Raw genomic sequence first — 15,957 nt, forward strand, 5'->3', positions numbered from 1 at the left:
CCCTAACCCTAACCCTAACCCTAACCAAAAAACTTCAACCGAAGCTGCAAGGGTGTCGCGCCGAAGCGCACCTTCGGAGAGATCGCCGACTGGGTCCCGCTTTCGAAGACGGACGCCGAGGCCAAGATCGACGAACTCACCCGTCACTGGGTCAGGGGTCGGTGGGAGGACATCGTCTCTATCTTCCATCACCACAACACCTTTCACCACCTCGTCTTCCCCGCCTGATGCTTGCCGAACTTTGTACACCTACCCAAAACTAAATGTACTCTTCGTGAAACGCCGCTTCTCTCTCTCTCGTCGTGAGCTCTTCAAGCTTGATCTCCCATCGGTTGCTTCAGCTGCGAACTTGCAAATCATGCCGTGTTCAGCGAGAACCCACGAGAGACGGTCAAGAACATCGGAGACACGGCGTCTTCGGTCAATCCTCGAACTGCCTTTCCTCCTCTACCGGACTTCCTCTCTCTCTCTCTCAGTTATGGGCTGACAACCGCACCCTTACCATCCCAAACCTCCCTCCTCAGACGTCGGTATCACCTGAATACGCCTCGTTTACGTGCTGGTCTGGCTCCTTCCGGCTGTCTCGACGACCCTTTTCCACCTCGTTCTTGGCCTGTTTTCCGCCAAAAGCCCCGTTTCAAACTACTAACCCTAAGTACCGACCCTTCCCTTAGTATAATGACACGCACCAGGCTCGAAAGATCCGGCAAACGCTCCATCACGCCCGAAGACTGGCCCTCGCGCGAGTCCGCCGCCTTCTCATTGCCGCCCCCGCCAGCCGCTAGTGCAAGTGTGTCTACTCCTTCAACGAGCGACCACGAGATCTGGCCAGCGTTCGTGTCGGAGAGCTGGGCGACCGAGATGAAGGCAAGAGCGACAATGCACGACCGTAAGAGTCCAGGGCAAGACGTCTGCGCCCCTACTCCGCCCTCAGCACTTCTCCAATCCTGCAGCGACGTTTGCGGCGGTCCCGCAAGCGTGTTCGCCGAGTAAAGTCCTTCGAGTCGAGCGAGTACTGATGAAGCCGAGGAGAGGGGAACCCGGCTCAGGATGGCGCGAGGGGAGCGTATATAGCGAGTAGAGCACGGTTAATGAGCCCAGTCCTCTCAAAAGCCAGCCAGAGCGGGAGCGAGAGCGTGATTGTCACCCAACCTCCTCGTCGAGACCCTCTCCCTTCGACACCTCGCTCGTACCGCTCAGACCGCACGCTGGCACACTATGACTGGCCAGAGACTTCCACTCGAGCTCGTCGCACGCATCCTCCGCCTCGCCGCTCCGCCCCGCACCCTCTCTAGCCTCGGCGAACACACCCGCCCCTTCAAGCGCCTCTCCCTCGTCCATCGTTCTTGGACGAGGCTCGCGCAGCGTGAGTTACGTCGACACGTCTGTCTCGACTTTGCAGAGGGCGGCGGAACCTGCAGCGCTTCGGAGGTGATCCGGTCGGCCGACTTCCGTGCGGGCATCGAACGCCTCGACATCTCGACTGGACTGTACGAGGACATGCGATTCTACACCTCAACGATACTGGCGCTAGGATCGAGTCCGATTCTGGTGGAGCTGGGCTTCTGGAGGTCGAGGGAGAAGTTGCAGCGGAACACGTGCCGAGGTGCGGACTCTCGCCTTTTTCCATTCGAGGTTACGCTTATATGAAGGTGACACAGAGCTTGGATGGTACTTTGAACGCACCCGCTCTGCTCCCTCCCCTGTCCCGCCCTTCCACTCCGTCGGTCCCTCGTTGCGCTACCTGTGCATCGACCACCACACGCTCGAAGGCTGGGAGCTCGAACACTTCCCAGCCCTGCAAGTCCTCCTTTTCACCAACACTCGGACAGGTCTCCGCGTCGAGTCTATCCTTGACACGCCCTCGTCCGACTTGCGCATCTTAGGCTTCAAGGCTCCGACTTACCTCCGCAGCAACCACTTTCCGCGTCTTCCTCCAAAACTGACGCATCTCGCGATTATCGACACGTCGATTCGCTTCAGCGCCGAATTCTACTTTCAGCAGGCGGACTTGCGCGAGTGCTCGAATCTGAGGACCTTCACGTTGGGCATCTGCCCTTCCTCGGACCTCCAATTGCCTCGTCTGCACGAGCAGTGCATCGCAACCGATGTGACGGCAGACACGAGCATCTGCGGGGACCTCGGACCTCTCGAGGCTTTCGATCTGGAGGAATGGGCGCTCCGTGTGGGCGCATGAAGCTGGAAAGGCGAAGGCGAAGGCTTGTCAAGTGGTTGCAAAGCATCGGATACTTGCGCACTCGCAGGTCATGCGCGGGAGAGGCGACCGAACCTCGGGGAGCGAGAGAACCGATACGGAAAGGAGAACTCGACACTTGCAATTCTACGGATCCTGGCACTCGCTCAGATCCTGCTCGCTCCGACTGCCCGTCACACCTGCTGATACCTTCCCTTCCTCTCCTTCCTCCTCTCCTCATACCGCTGCTGCTCCTCGCCATCCGACTCCTCCAGCCCGTCGTCCCCCGAACTCTCCGACAAACTCGAGCTGCGCCTCCGTCCCTGGCCCTCGTCGGCATCGAATAGAACGCCTTGTTCGGCTGGTAGCGTGTCGGAGTGCGCAGGGAGCGAGTCGTCGTGATGCGAGACCGAAATGAGCGGGATGTTTCCCGTGCCTCCTGCTCCTCCTGCTCGCGCGTTTCGCCCGCTCCACCTCCCACTCCACCCTCCACCGCCTCCAGACCGAGCAGGCATCCACCGCTTCGCCAGCGACTGCAACTTGGCCACCGCCGGCTGAGCGTACGGATAGGCGGCCATCATCGGTTGCTGGACAGGCGCAGGGGCGGGAAGGCCGGCGGTTTCGTTGTAGTGGACGTTGAAGTGGAAGCTGTGAGGCGGCGAGGAGGTCAGCGAGGGATGTGGGGAGGAGGGACTAGGGAGACGGACACGAAAAGCATGATGATGAGGCGGACTGTGCGAGTTGGGCGGTCAGCATATCGTCGAGGACGCGAGAGAAGCGTGACAGTGCACGCACAGAGGGCGTAGAAGCCGAGGAAAACGCAGAAAGCGATTGAGATGCCTTTCCTCGAGCAAGAACCGCCGTCGTCTCCGCTGCGCCCCGAACGACCGGTCATTTTCGAGCGCGGCCAACCCAGCGAGACTCCCCACGCACCACAGTCCACCAAAGCCGTGCCTCGACGCCATCAACGTGAACCACCACGAATCAAACACGATCGAGGCGATGCCGAAGGTGATCCACAAGCCCGAGGAGATTGAGCGCGAGGCGACGAAGAGCGAGTGCCAGGTGAGGACTGATTGTGCGGCGAAGAGGGCGTGGAAGATCTGTGCGCGGGAGCGAATGAGCGAGGTCTCCAGGGGAGGGCACACGGCAAATGCACCATCGCAAAGACGCGGATGACCTTGGTAAAGTTGGTGGGCGAGGGCCATGACCGCGAGATGCTCCACGCGTAGTAGAAAGTCGACAGTCTGCGCGGCGGGACCGACGTCAGCTTGGCGGGAGACGAGGGGCGACCGGACACACGTCGCGAAGAGAAACCCGACGAGGACGCTCAGGTGAGTGACGAGGCGACTTCGCAGGAACCAGCCCATGTTGCAGGCAGACGAGGGAAAAGAGCAAGAAAGGCCGCAAGAGGACGAGGGACGAACTCCGCGGACCCTCCGGCGCAGGACTTGGACGACGAGCGAGCAGCACGACATTTTGCAGCGTTTCCTCATGCCACCCGAACCCGCCGCAAGTCTCCCAACCGCGCTGTCGCCGTCTCCAGCCTCATCGAACCGCTCCACGTCGAAGGCGAGTTGGCGGCGGCGTCAGGCGATGCGGGCAGGCGGAACAAGCACAGGCGAGAAGTCATAGCATCAGACAGCCTGTAAAAGACCACAGCAAGCGACCCGAAGCAAGCGAGCGCAGTGGAAGAGCGTAAGTCTCCACCGTCACCTCTTCTCGCTTCGACACCGCTGCGATGCTCGTTCTCCCCGCCTCTGTCGCCCTGCTGGCAGCCACAGTCGTACGAGCAGCGTCATCTGAACCATGGACGCCGCCCGAGAACCTGCACTACGAGGCGGAGCACTCGTGGCGAGGACTCACCGCGGACGGCAAGGTTGGCACAGGGTTCGACGTCTCGGGGCACGCGTAGGTCGCACAAGGGACCGCGAGGAAGACGACCACTGACACTCTCTCGCACAGCTCCGTCCTGCCGGGCGTCCACGACTTTCTTCGCCTCGTCCCCGTCCGTCTCGCTCTCTTCGCTCAACACCTATCTTGACTCGCACTCACCAGCTCGTTTGCACGCAGTCTGTCCCGCTCGCACACGGCGCAGTGTTCTCCCGCAAACCGCTCACATCGAAAGAGTGGATCGTCGAGGTTGCGTTCCGGGTTCATGGCCCGCCGACGACTGGACTGACGGAGACGGGAGAGGACGGCAAGGTCAAGCGGTTGCACAAGGGTGGACGAGGACTCGCGTTCTGGTACACCAAGGTGCGCCGAAGAGCGAGTCGCGAGGAGCCAGACTCGAGGGAACTAACCACATCCTCGACACTTGCGCACAGTCCGGCCTGCCTGGACCCGCCGTCATCTCGTCCGATCCCAAAACGAAGGTCGCTCCGCCGCCTCCCGTCGTTCCCGAAACCCCGCGTGATCCGCACGACCACGAGCTCTCCCTCTTCGGCTCGCGCGTCTCGTTCGACGGCCTCGGAATCGTCTTTGACGCCTCGCCCAACGCGCCCGTCTGGCGACGATCCGACCAGCGCAACTACGTCCATGCGGGAGGGGACGAGCCGAGCTGGGGAGTCGGAACGACGGGAGTCGTGAGCGGGATCATTGACGACGGCACGCAGAAGTGGCTTGATGCGGACGGCAAGGCGCCGCAGGGCGAAGAGGAGGCTGCGTACCTTGGAAAGGCGGTGGGAGAGTGCGAGGCGGCGTTCAGGAACGCGCAGGGGCTGCTGTGGGCGAGGATTGCGCATTTCAACCACACTCTGCGGGTGCGCTCACTCTCTCCTTCTTCCATCGCTCGCTCGCTCACGCTCGTTCACGCAGGTCGACCTCGACTTGGGCCCGCACACGACCCTCGCGAAAGCAGGCCGTCACTACGAGGTGCGTCCGTCTCACCTCTCGCTATAAGAGCGCAACTCACGTCTCGCTCGCAGCACAACTGCTTCAACCTCGAGGGCATCAACCTCCCCGCCAACTCGTACGTCGGTATCTCGGGCTTGGCGAGCGGGAATACCGAGCCGGACGTCGTCGATGTCTACGCGGTGCGTTCCATTTTTCGTCCTTTCCTTTCCATCTTGTCGAGGCTAATCGGGTTTCGCGTGCGCAGATGGACGTCTTCGAGATCTTGCAAGACGTGCGTCACCCCCCCAGCTCGCCATCGATAGCGGAAAGAGCTGACCCCGCCCTTTGCGCGCAGTACGACCCGAATCACCACGTCGAGACGGAAGAGCCGCCTGAAGACTCGACGCCTCTGCCGCTCGAGGGGACGTCGGATGATGCGGTGAGTGCGACGGTCCTGTGCTTCGTGGGAGGGGCGCAAACTGACGAATCCCTGCGGGTGCGCAGGTCTCGACGCTCACGCACGAGATGTTCCTGTTCGTCCCGCGCCTGCTTCCCCTCCGCTTGACTCGACGAGCTGACGTCTATACGTACAGCTCGCAAGCCAAAATGGTCGAGGCGATCGACGACCTCGCTCGTAAAGTCGAGAGTGTCTCTAACCTCGTCAGCGAGCTGGCGCGACATGGCGGTGCGGGCGTAGGGCGTGGGCCACCTCCTACGACGGGTGCGGGTGCTGGAGCTGGGTCGGAAATGTGCGTTCGCTTCCTTTCTCGCTTCAGCTTTCCCCGAGGGTATCAAGTGCGGAAGCTCATGAGAAGTTCGTGAATCACAGCCCCGACGCCCGCCTCTCCGCCCTCGAATCCCACCTTCGAGACCTCGTCGCGATGGGCCAAGCGCGGGACCACGAGTCGTTCGACCAGCGGGACGCGCTGACGCACGTCAAGCAGTTGAGCGACCGGATCTTGGTGGAGGTTCAGGGCGTCGCGCGCAGGGTCGATGAGGGCAAGGTGCGTCGCTTGTCTTCTTGCGGTCTCTCGCGCTCGCTTGTGGACCGGAAGACTGATAGCAGAACGGGACCGACACGCAGGCCCAACACTCGGCCACGCTCTCCTCGCTCTCGACGCGCCTGTCGGACCTCTCCTCGACGCTCCTCTCCTCGCTCTCCTCCTCGACCCCCTACTCATCCTGGATCTACGGCGGGGTCGGAGCTGTACTCGGAGGATTGTTGGTCGGAGCGGTAGGGAGGAGAAGGGCGACGGATGACCCGTGGGCGCAGGCGAGGAAGTTGATTTAGCGCGGCGGTGGAGAGGGGAGTAGAAGGAGATGTCAGGAGTCGCAACTTGCTCGCATTGTTTTCTCGTTTGCGCTCTCGAGGAGGGACTCGCTGCGACGCAGAGGAGAACGACGACGAAAGGGTTGCTAGGGCTACGACATACGGGGAGAAACGAGAATGCGAGGAGATGCGATGGGATAAAGTCGGGGTGGCGAACGACAAGAGAGATCCGACGAAGAACGAGGACAAGTAGGACAAAGACGACAGGAGTGAGGCGAATCTACGACAGAAGGAGAGAGGGGGAAGAGACCTATGTACACCGCCCACTGCGCGCGCTACTCGAGCTTGCGCATGCGCATCCACTGATTCGCGCCCATCCTGGCGTTGTACCCTCGTTCTTCCCACCACCTCGTGACGGCCTCCCTATCGCCAACACAATCCTCAATCGCCTCCTCGATATCAAAGAACCTATACTCGATCTCGACGCCCGACTCCAACCACCACTGCAAGACGCGAGTTTGTCCGAACCGGGTGGCGATGGTGAGGACTTCTTTGTCGAACGAGAGGGGGAAGCGCGAGCGGAGCCACCAGGTTAGGAGGGGGATGTTGCCGGTTTTGGAGAGCGTGTAGAGGGCCGCTTTGGAGTAGCGGCAGGGGAGACCCGAGTTGGCCCACCAGTCGAGGCAAACTGCCGAACGAGCGGGCGTCAGATTCGCGCGAGCGGCAGCGAGGACATGCGAACGTACCGGTCGAGCCCTCCATCGACGCAAAGTCGAGCTGTGCATGTCGAACCAAAGAAGGAGCGAGTCAGCTTCCCGTCCCACGACGAAAACCCTCGCACTTCGCTCGGGACGCGGAACGCACCACATTCCCAATCTTCAACGGCAGCCCACTGTTCTTCCACCACTCGAGCGTGCGGACCTGGCGCTTGAAAGTCGCGGAGAGGAGGGCGGCGTCGGAGTAGTCTGCACGCGAGAGGCAAAGACGTCAGCCGCTAAAGGATGGGCATCGAGAGAAGGGAACGCACGGAGTGGAAGACCCGAGTTGAGCCAAAAGTCAAGCACTGTGTGCAAGTAGCAAAGTCAGCACAAGAAGCAGGAATGGTTGCGAGACGAGGGGACTCACTCTCGACCTGGCCGTGCCGGCTCGCCTCGTCGATGGCGTCGGCGGTTGTCTGCGGGCTGGGTCGCAGTCCGAATGCGCTGTCTTTGGCCCACTCGAGGACCGCAAGCCTGCCCCACGCGCTCGCAACGACGGGCAACAAGTCGGTGCACTCTTCGCGGAACTGTCGCTCGTCGGCTTGGAAGAGAAAGTCGAGGACGTGGACGAGGCTGAACCGGATCATGACGCGTGCGCCCCACTGCGTGAACTTGGTGTGTCCCTGCGCGAGGGCGTACTTGACGGGCGTGAGGGAGGCGGACGAGCGGAGGATGGCGCGGTCGAGCGGGGTGGCGAATTCTTGCCATGGCGCGGGTGTGGGTAGGCGTGAGACGGGTGTCGGGCGCACTGCAAGCGTGCGGCAGAGCTCCCAGTCGTCTGTGAGGGTGAGGATGGTCGAGACGAGTTCGGGAGGGAGGCGGAGCGAGGCAGCGTCGCGCGGCGGCTTCTTCGCGGGTGGCGAGCGTTCGCCGTGGGTCTGCAGCACCGTCACCATCGTCGTCGTCGGCGTGGACACAGCCCAGCGAGAGTAAAGTGAACGAGCGAGGCGCAGCGAGGCGATTACAACACGTGCGCCCGTTGTAATGCAAACGAATACAACTTGCCATTTGTATTCAGTTGTATTCCAATACAAACTCATTACAACTCGCAATCGTAATCAGTCGAGATTAGCGATGATGGCGTGACACCCTCTCGTCCGCTCACCGCTCTGCTGCGCTGTTGACTCGCTAGGCGTGCTGTCTAACGCTCTGACACCCGCCTGACCCGGCCCAGCTGCCCGCCCAGCGCCGCGTTCCCTCCCGGACTTCCCATCGCTATCTCTCATCAATCCCGCCCTCACCACCACGACACGCCCGTTCGAGCGCCGTGAGCAGCGCAGAAACACCAACAAACGATGGACGGACCGTACACGTTCCCGACGCACCGCCTCGCGCGGCTCGAAGGCGAGTCCCACCTCCCGTCCCCTTCCGCTGCGCTCGCTCGCTCGGTCACGCCAGCATCGCACGCCAGTGCGACCTGATGCAGACGATAGACTCCCTCGCCGACCCGGTATACTAACCGAGACTTTGATCCGAGCAGGCGCCAACGCCGACAAGACTCCCTTGGTCCTCGTCGCCTGCGGGTCCTACTCGCCGGTGACCTTTCTCCACCTGCGACTGTTCGAGATGGCCCGCGACGATGCGCACTTCAACACCTCGTTCCACGTCGTCGGCGGGTACCTCTCTCCCGTCAACGACAAGTACAACAAGCTCGGTCTCGCGTCGGCCAAACACCGCGTCGCCATGTGCGACCAGGCCGTGAGCGACACGAGCGATTGGTTGATGGTCGATCCGTGGGAGGCCAGGCAGCCGCGGTACCTGCCCACGGCGCAGGTGCTGGACCACTTTGACCACGAGTTGAATACGGTCCGGGGAGGAGCGGACGTCGTCGTCAGGGACGCACGGACGGGCGAGACGCGTGTCGAGAAGAGGAGGGTCAGGATCATGTTGCTGGCGGGGAGCGACTTGATCTTGACCATGTCGGAGCCGGGCGTCTGGGCCGAGAAGGATGTGCGTGCACCCGCGCTTTCCCTCGCGAGATCCGACTGACCCGCTTCGTCGCGCAGTTGCACCACATCCTCGGCATCTACGGCTGCTACATCATCGAGCGATCCGAGTCGGAGCTCGACCAGTCGATCTTCTCGTCGTCGTCCGTCCACTCGCGTTCGCCGCTCGCGCTGTACCGGCACAACATCCACATGGTGCGTGTGCCCACTATCTTCACGTTACAGACACCCAGTTGACGAGGTTGGGAGTGCAGGTCGAGCAAACAGTCCGGAACGACGTCTCGTCGACCAAAGTCCGCCTGTTCATCCGCAAGGGCATGAGCGTCAAGTACCTGATCCCGAGCGTCGTGATCCGGTACATCAACCGACACGGGCTGTGAGTCCCGGCTCCTGATTCCAAAGTGGCGCGAGACCTCGAGCTGACGAGGAGACGAGCGCAGGTACCGCACCGCCGACCGCCGACGATCTTCCCTCGCGCAAGTCGCGCCCACCGCTTCTCCCTCGCTCGTGCCTACCCTCCGCGAGTCTGGCGCACCAGCGGACGACAGTGCGGTCGTGTTTGAGGACGATGAGGGCGACGAGGCGGAGAAGGAGCGGGAGAAGGAGCGGAGGGTGGAGAGGCAGAGAAGGGAGGGGGCGAGTGGGAGCCCTGAGCACGCGCAGCAGCAGGAGGGGCAAGGGGACGTCGAGATGGTTGCTTCGACGTCCGCCTCATGAGCGCCTCGCCCTCGAGATTGTTTCGCTTTCCGCAGAGACCCGCGTTGTTTTATCACCCCCCTGTTCCCCCTCCATCCCGCCTCGCATCCCCACCCAACCACCTGATTCGTCTTTCCGGGCTCGCCGTCCTCGTTTCTTTCCCACCCGCAGCAGAAGTTTCCCTCAGTCGTCGTTTTTGTGCAGTTCCGTCCGCGTGTCGCGCGCGCGTTGTAGCATTTGTGATCTCTACACGCTTTCCAAAAAGATGCAACAGGCCACTCCTTTCGTTGCACAGTTCCGTTGTCAGCCCGCGAGGAGGAACGCTTCCCTGACTTTGACCACTCGCTTCGCTTCTCGCTTGTATGCTTCGCGCTTCGTTACTCGGCTAGGTACTGCTCTGTACTCGACGCCAACGCTCGAAGGACTGGCCGCACGGCGAGGAGTGGTGAACAGAGGTGCGTCTTGGGAGTCGATCAACTCGGGTCGCTCGACTAGGACGCCTCTTGCATGTGGGACGCTGCGGCGGAGCTTGATGGGTCTTTCGATGCTAGAAGGGTAGTCTGGCCTTATCGGGCAGAGCTCAGACGAGGAGGGTCCACGAGGGTCAGTGGGGGATGATGAGGAGCGATGAGAGGTGGATGGACGGATGTAGCCCTTTGAGGCGGGCTGGAGCATGCTTGACTCGCTCAATGGACTGTACCAACTACGTCGCCGAAGCCTCGGCTATACCCTGTCGCTGACACGCACTCCCTCGCTCTCACAGTCCCCTCACGCCTTCAACCATGTCAACCCGGCTCGTCTTCTCGCGCACTCTCCCATCAAACGCACTCCCACGACCGCGCACACGCCGTCCCTCTCACGCTCTCGCCCTCGCCCAACCACGCTCATTCGCAACTTCTCCATGCCCGCGGGAGGGGAAACACGGCTCGACGCGCAAGATGCGCCCGCGGGACCGATTACAGTTCCTGATGGAGAACGAGAAGGATGGGACTATACCTGCGGAAGAGGGGGAGGAAACGACTGTGTTGCCTGCGGCCTCGGAACAGCCTGTCGATCCTCCGACTCCTGCGACGGCGACTCCTGCGCCTGATACGGCATCACACGCGTCCAATGCTGCGCCTTCGACGTCTTCCTCCTCTGCGCAACCACAACCGCCGCCTCCACCGCCTTCGCCTCCGGCCGCATCAGAAGGCGAACTGATCCTCCCCCCACCAATGCCCGGTCTGCCTCCCTTGACGTCGCACCAACTCCCCCTCACTCGCCTCCCCTTCTCCTCTCAACAATTCGTGAAGCGCCTCGAGGGCGCGGGGCTGAAGAGAGGAGTGGCGACCGAGTTGATGAAGTTGACGAAGGGGTTGTTGGGGAGGGAGGAACAGCGGGCGCAGCGGGAGATCTTGAACAAGCAGGACTTGGAGAACGTGCGTCGTCGCTCTTCTCGCTTCACTCCCAGAGTGTTAGCTGACGACGAAGCGCGCAGGAATCCTACCTCTTCACCGCGGCCCTGGCCGAACTGAAAGCCGGCTCGCAAATCAAGAGCCGGAACGACGGGATCACGCTGCGCAGCTTGACGGCCAACTTGCAGCGCGAGACGGACGGGTTGGACCAGAAGTTGAAGGAGGACATGAGGAGGTTGTCGAGCGACATTCAGGTGCGTGCGAGGGACAGTTCTGTTTGGCTTCTTTCCGCAGAGACGGGACTGGGCTGATACTCAAGGTCCTTTTGCCACGGGTAGCTCGACATGAACAACCGGAAGGAGGAGAGTAGCCAGGAGTTGCAGGCGCTCGACAAGAGGGTCATGGTGCGCCAGCGTTCATCTACGCCTCACAGACCCACACTCACGCGGACTCCTCGTCGCAGGACCTGAACAGCAAATTCACGGTGATCCTCGGCGAGGTGCGGACAGAAGCCGAGTCGACGCGGTGGATCAGCACTCGTGCGTTTTTCCCTCCGCAACTCACAACCGAGTCGTAGCTAAACGAGTGACGCCCCGCAGGCCGCGCCATCGTCGCTATCGCTGTCTTTGTCGTGTACACCGTCGCCGCCTGGTCGTGGGAGAAGAAGCGACCTCCACCTCCGCCTTCGATCGAGGAACTGGGCGTCAAGGTTCCTGTCGGCGAGGAGGACGAGGCGCTGCAAACGGACGCCGCTGCGGGGGACTCGCAGCGGGGTTGGTCGTTCTGGGGACTCGTCGGGCCGACAGAGGGCAAACGAGTCGGCGGCGACGAAGACGAGGCGTGATCGCACGGCGCGTGGTTCGCTCTCCTAGATTTCTCTCCTTCGCATCGTCGTCCTCTAGCTGTTGCAACGCGCTTATATCGACTTGTACGCGGAGATAACGTCCGGATTGCGAGTGTTGCCGCGGTCAACTTTCGCTTTTGACTTGTTCGCTGCTGTCGTCGCTCGCCTGAACGCTCAGAGTGAGTCTCGCTGGGCTCGTACGAAGCACTCGAAGCTACGACGACCACCCGCACCGCGCCCGACCCGCCTACTCCGCCGCCATCTCCCCTCCGACTTGATCCTGTCGCTGGCTATCTCTCGACGCCCTCACACCCCGCGCTGACCTGCACGCCCTCCAGACTCGTCCGTCATGGCCATGCAAGCACTCCGCGAGTCGGCAAAGACCCTCCGCATCGGTGTCATCGGCGGAGACGGCGTTGGTCCGGTTGTCCTCCAGGCGAGTCCCTCTCTCGAGCTGGCATCACTCGCTTGATGGGCCAACTAGGACAACGAGCTGACTTTGTCATCGTGGCTGAGTTGCGCAGGCCGCCCAGCGCGTCCTCGAGGCGGTCCCGGGCATCCCCAAGCCCTCGTTCGTCCCTCTCCAAGCCGGCTTCGAGCACTTCCAGAAGACGGGCACCGCTCTTCCCCGCGAGACCGTCGACGCTCTCAAGTCCGAATGCACGGCAGCCATGTTTGGCGCCGTCTCGTCGCCCTCGCACAAGGTCGCGGGGTACTCGAGCCCGATTGTCGCGCTCAGGAAGGAGATGGACTTGTATGCCAATGTCCGGCCGGTCAAGAGCGTCGAGGGACACGACCCGCGCGTGGTCGACATGACCATCGTCCGCGAGAACACTGAATGCCTTGTGCGTTCTCCCTATCCCCCTCGCACCTTCATCTCTCGCTCACTCACCTCGCACTTGCGCGCAGTACGTCAAGCAAGAAACGATCGAGGACACTGCCACAGGCCGCGTTGCCCGCGCGACCCGTCAGATCTCGGAGCGGGCGTCGACGAGGATCGGACGGATGGCGTTCGAGATTGCGCTCGCGGCGGCGGAGGTCAAGAAGCAGCGCGGGGGGTCGTACGGTTGGACTGTGAGCCCTGTCGTCTAGCTTCTGGCGTATCAAGCCATGCCCGGTCTTGCGGGTCTAGCTTAGCGCTCAAACGTGGCGTCAATCGACTGACTGACCGCTCTCATTTCACAGGGTGCTCCCACCGTTACCATCGTGCACAAGTCGAATGTCCTCTCTGTCACCGACGGCCTCTTCCGCGAGTCGGTCCGCGCCGTCGCCAAGGAGTACCCGACCGTTGAGGTCAACGAGCAAATCGTCGATTCGCTCGTCTACCGGTGCGTTGCTACATTCTCCGGCTATTCTGTTACCTCTTCCTGACTGCGACTGACGTATGGTGGAGTTGCTTACGCATTGCAGCCTCTTCCGCGAGCCGGAGAAGCTCTCGACGCTCGTCTGCCCGAACCTTTACGGCGACATCGTCTCGTGCGTGGCTTCCTCCTCCAGTCTCTCTGTCTCTCTCTCCCTCAAGCGCTCGATTGACTCGGTATGTGCGCACAGTGACGGCGCCGCTGCTCTCGTCGGCTCGCTCGGTCTCGTGCCCTCTGTCAACGTCGGCGACTCGTTCATCATGGGTGCGTTCGCGAGAGCCCGCTCGCAGGCAAATCGACTTGCTAACTGTGTACGTGGACTCGCAGGCGAGCCCGTCCACGGCTCGGCGCCCGACATCGCCGACCGCGTCCCGTCCATCGCCAACCCGCTCGCCTCGATCCGTTCCGCCGCGCTCATGCTGGAATTCATGGGCTACGTCGAGCCCGCAGCCAAGATCTACGACGCAGTCGACGAGTCGATCAGGCAGGGCAAGGTCACGCCTGACTTGGGAGGCAAGTTGAGCACGGAGGAGGTCACCGAGGTGGTTCGCAAGCAGCTGTAAGTGGGTGGCGGTGGTGCGGCAGTGTGAAGGGAAAATGGGCCTTGTATTGCAGGTCTTGCAGCATTCTGGCACGGCGAGGTCGAGCAGAGGCGGCGTTGTCCTTGTTCTTCGACGCGAACTTATCCTTTCTCGCTCCGCTCTGCTTCCTTCGTTTCGCTGTTTGCACACTCTGCTTGTGAGCCCATTCTCGAGGCAGTCCATCGCCCTTTGGAAGCGCCCGTCCAGCTCGACACCGGGCATCTCGTCCTCGCTCGCTCTTCTCACTCTTCCTCGTCGCCGTCGCCGACTTTCTCCCCGCTCGAGCGGTCTGGACGAGCTTGACTGGCTGCTGCGTGCTCTCTCTTGGGTTTATCGACTAGCGCCTGTTTCCCCGTGCGTTCCCTTTCTTCTTCTTCGACCTCATCACCCAGAAATCCCCACCGTCGATTTGCTCGCTCGGCAACGCTCGCCGGGCTGTGCGACTCTGCTGCAGTGCTGCTTGTGAGACTATAGACGATTGTTAACACCCGCTCGCACGCGCAGACCCGCCTCGGCACTCGCACGCGAAATCACCGGTGAAACGTGATCAGACAGAGAAGCCCGACGTAGCGTCTTTCGAGCAGTACAACCGCACGAAGGCCAGCAGAGACCACTTCTCTTGACGCCACGCCTTGTCCGACCCCGCCCGTCAGCCGCGACAAACCCCGTTCTCCTCCCTGAACCCACCCACCCCGACTCTTTCGCACCCGAGCCGACTTGTCCACAAGAGCGCACCCCTCGCCGCCCCCGAGGTCTCCACCCACCTGCGGATGCCCTCGCCCTTGTCCCGGTGGCTCCCCGTCATCGCATTCTGGACGTTCCCCCTCCTCGCCATGCTCAGTGTCTCTCCCTCGCTACGCACATTCCTCCTCTCCCGCCCAACACTCACCTACGCGCTCGCCTCGGTCCTACCAACAATCATGCTGTCCCGCTTCGTCGCACCGATAAGGTATTACCTCCGCCTGACGACTTTCCTCGTCGGACTCGCGGCAAACGCCATGTTTGGCGCGATCATGGCTCTCCCGATGAGTCTCGTGGGCAAGGGAAAGGACAACCAGTGGCTCGTCGCGAGGAGCTTTGTCAATACTGTTGCGCCCCTCGTGGGAGTCAAGTTCCGCGTCGAGGGGAGGGAGAATTTGGACAAGGCGAACCCGGCGGTGCTTGTCGGGAACCACCAGACCATGGTTGACATCCTCTGTGCGTGTGCGGCACTCTCCTTCCCCAACTTGCGGTGCTGACCCGTCGATCGTGCGCAGACCTCGGCGCCGTCTTCCCCAAGGGCACGTCAGTCATGGCCAAGCGCGAGTTGCAGTGGACGCCAATCCTCGGCCAGTGGATGACGCTCTCCAAGGCGGTGTTTGTCAACCGCGCCAAGCGCGAGGACGCAGTCAAGGTGTTTGCCAAGGTCGCCGCAAAGATGAAGAAGAACAGCGTGCGCGCGGGAACCCATTCTTCAACTCGCTCTCGCTGACGCTTGTTATTTGCGCGCACCCAGCTCTCGCTCTGGATCTTTGCCGAGGGCACCCGCTCGGCCTCCCCGACCCCCTCGCTCCTCCCGTTCAAAAAGGGCGCGTTCCACCTCGCCGTCCAGGCAGGCTTGCCCGTCGTGCCAATCGTGTGCGAGAACTATGCGCATGTGTATCATGCCAAGGCGAGGAGGTTCAACGACGGAGAGATTGTCGTCCGGGGTGCGTTCCCTTCCTCTTGGGCTCTCTCGCTGGACGTGCGAGCTGATGAGCTTCTCCGGCGCAGTTCTCGAACCCATCTCGACCGAGGGCTACACCTCGTCGTCGGCCGACATCGCGCACCTGACAGAGCTCACGCGCGACCGGATGCTCGAGGCGATCGAAGACCTCGGTCGCAAGCGGCAGGAGCAGTTGCGGCTCGCCGGTCACGGCCAAGGCCAAGGGCAGGGCGAGCGAGAGGCACTCCTCGCGGGACGGGAGAGTACGAGCGGCGAGACGGCGAGTGCGAGGATTGAGGCGCCGTCCGAATAAGTGGGCGGTTGGAACGGCGGCGGGTCGTCGGAGCTTTTAGAGTCGTGATCGTTTCGTGCGTTGTCGGTAGTCGTTTGTGCC

General features: G+C 62.0%; 8 protein-coding genes across 8 annotated transcripts; 6 read left to right on the forward strand and 2 right to left on the reverse strand.

Annotated features, from left to right (window-relative positions):
* Positions 1-1,218: 1,218 nt before the first annotated feature.
* Positions 1,219-2,197, forward strand: RHTO_06711 (uncharacterized protein; the record flags this gene model as incomplete). Its single annotated transcript, XM_016420370.1, has 2 exons — positions 1,219-1,606; positions 1,662-2,197. The coding sequence occupies 2 exons, from the start codon at positions 1,219-1,221 to the stop codon at positions 2,195-2,197; spliced, it is 924 nt and encodes a 307-aa protein (XP_016274771.1).
* Positions 2,198-2,388: 191 nt separating this feature from the next.
* RHTO_06712 (uncharacterized protein) lies at positions 2,389-3,564 on the reverse strand (the record flags this gene model as incomplete). The annotated part of the gene is made up of 6 exons (XM_016420371.1): positions 2,389-2,842; positions 2,902-2,926; positions 2,990-3,066; positions 3,128-3,297; positions 3,354-3,441; positions 3,497-3,564. 6 exons carry the CDS (start codon positions 3,562-3,564, stop codon positions 2,389-2,391), a joined length of 882 nt encoding a protein of 293 aa, XP_016274772.1.
* Positions 3,565-3,935: 371 nt separating this feature from the next.
* Positions 3,936-6,320, forward strand: RHTO_06713 (Legume-like lectin; the record flags this gene model as incomplete). The annotated part of the gene is made up of 12 exons (XM_016420372.1): positions 3,936-4,105; positions 4,160-4,202; positions 4,268-4,450; positions 4,522-4,956; positions 5,012-5,068; positions 5,122-5,229; positions 5,295-5,321; positions 5,385-5,468; positions 5,534-5,562; positions 5,623-5,778; positions 5,859-6,033; positions 6,114-6,320. 12 exons carry the CDS (start codon positions 3,936-3,938, stop codon positions 6,318-6,320), a joined length of 1,674 nt encoding a protein of 557 aa, XP_016274773.1.
* Positions 6,321-6,634: 314 nt separating this feature from the next.
* Positions 6,635-7,953, reverse strand: RHTO_06714 (uncharacterized protein; the record flags this gene model as incomplete). Its single annotated transcript, XM_016420373.1, has 5 exons — positions 6,635-6,987; positions 7,046-7,076; positions 7,164-7,264; positions 7,327-7,362; positions 7,425-7,953. The coding sequence occupies 5 exons, from the start codon at positions 7,951-7,953 to the stop codon at positions 6,635-6,637; spliced, it is 1,050 nt and encodes a 349-aa protein (XP_016274774.1).
* Positions 7,954-8,352: 399 nt separating this feature from the next.
* Positions 8,353-9,720, forward strand: RHTO_06715 (nicotinamide mononucleotide adenylyltransferase; the record flags this gene model as incomplete). Its single annotated transcript, XM_016420374.1, has 5 exons — positions 8,353-8,401; positions 8,538-9,007; positions 9,064-9,198; positions 9,258-9,379; positions 9,444-9,720. The coding sequence occupies 5 exons, from the start codon at positions 8,353-8,355 to the stop codon at positions 9,718-9,720; spliced, it is 1,053 nt and encodes a 350-aa protein (XP_016274775.1).
* A 761-nt stretch (positions 9,721-10,481) lies between these two features.
* RHTO_06716 (mitochondrion protein) lies at positions 10,482-11,937 on the forward strand (the record flags this gene model as incomplete). Its single annotated transcript, XM_016420375.1, has 5 exons — positions 10,482-11,117; positions 11,177-11,347; positions 11,432-11,497; positions 11,557-11,632; positions 11,693-11,937. 5 exons carry the CDS (start codon positions 10,482-10,484, stop codon positions 11,935-11,937), a joined length of 1,194 nt encoding a protein of 397 aa, XP_016274776.1.
* Positions 11,938-12,286: 349 nt separating this feature from the next.
* On the forward strand, positions 12,287-13,861 carry RHTO_06717 (homoisocitrate dehydrogenase; the record flags this gene model as incomplete). The annotated part of the gene is made up of 7 exons (XM_016420376.1): positions 12,287-12,373; positions 12,462-12,782; positions 12,847-13,011; positions 13,123-13,265; positions 13,348-13,413; positions 13,489-13,562; positions 13,626-13,861. The coding sequence occupies 7 exons, from the start codon at positions 12,287-12,289 to the stop codon at positions 13,859-13,861; spliced, it is 1,092 nt and encodes a 363-aa protein (XP_016274777.1).
* A 788-nt stretch (positions 13,862-14,649) lies between these two features.
* RHTO_06718 (1-acylglycerol-3-phosphate acyltransferase) lies at positions 14,650-15,876 on the forward strand (the record flags this gene model as incomplete). Its single annotated transcript, XM_016420377.1, has 4 exons — positions 14,650-15,076; positions 15,136-15,311; positions 15,375-15,567; positions 15,632-15,876. 4 exons carry the CDS (start codon positions 14,650-14,652, stop codon positions 15,874-15,876), a joined length of 1,041 nt encoding a protein of 346 aa, XP_016274778.1.
* Positions 15,877-15,957: the final 81 nt, after the last annotated feature.

Source organism: Rhodotorula toruloides, assembly GCF_000320785.1.
Source record: "Rhodotorula toruloides NP11 unplaced genomic scaffold Scaffold5, whole genome shotgun sequence".
NCBI lineage: Eukaryota > Fungi > Basidiomycota > Microbotryomycetes > Sporidiobolales > Sporidiobolaceae > Rhodotorula > Rhodotorula toruloides.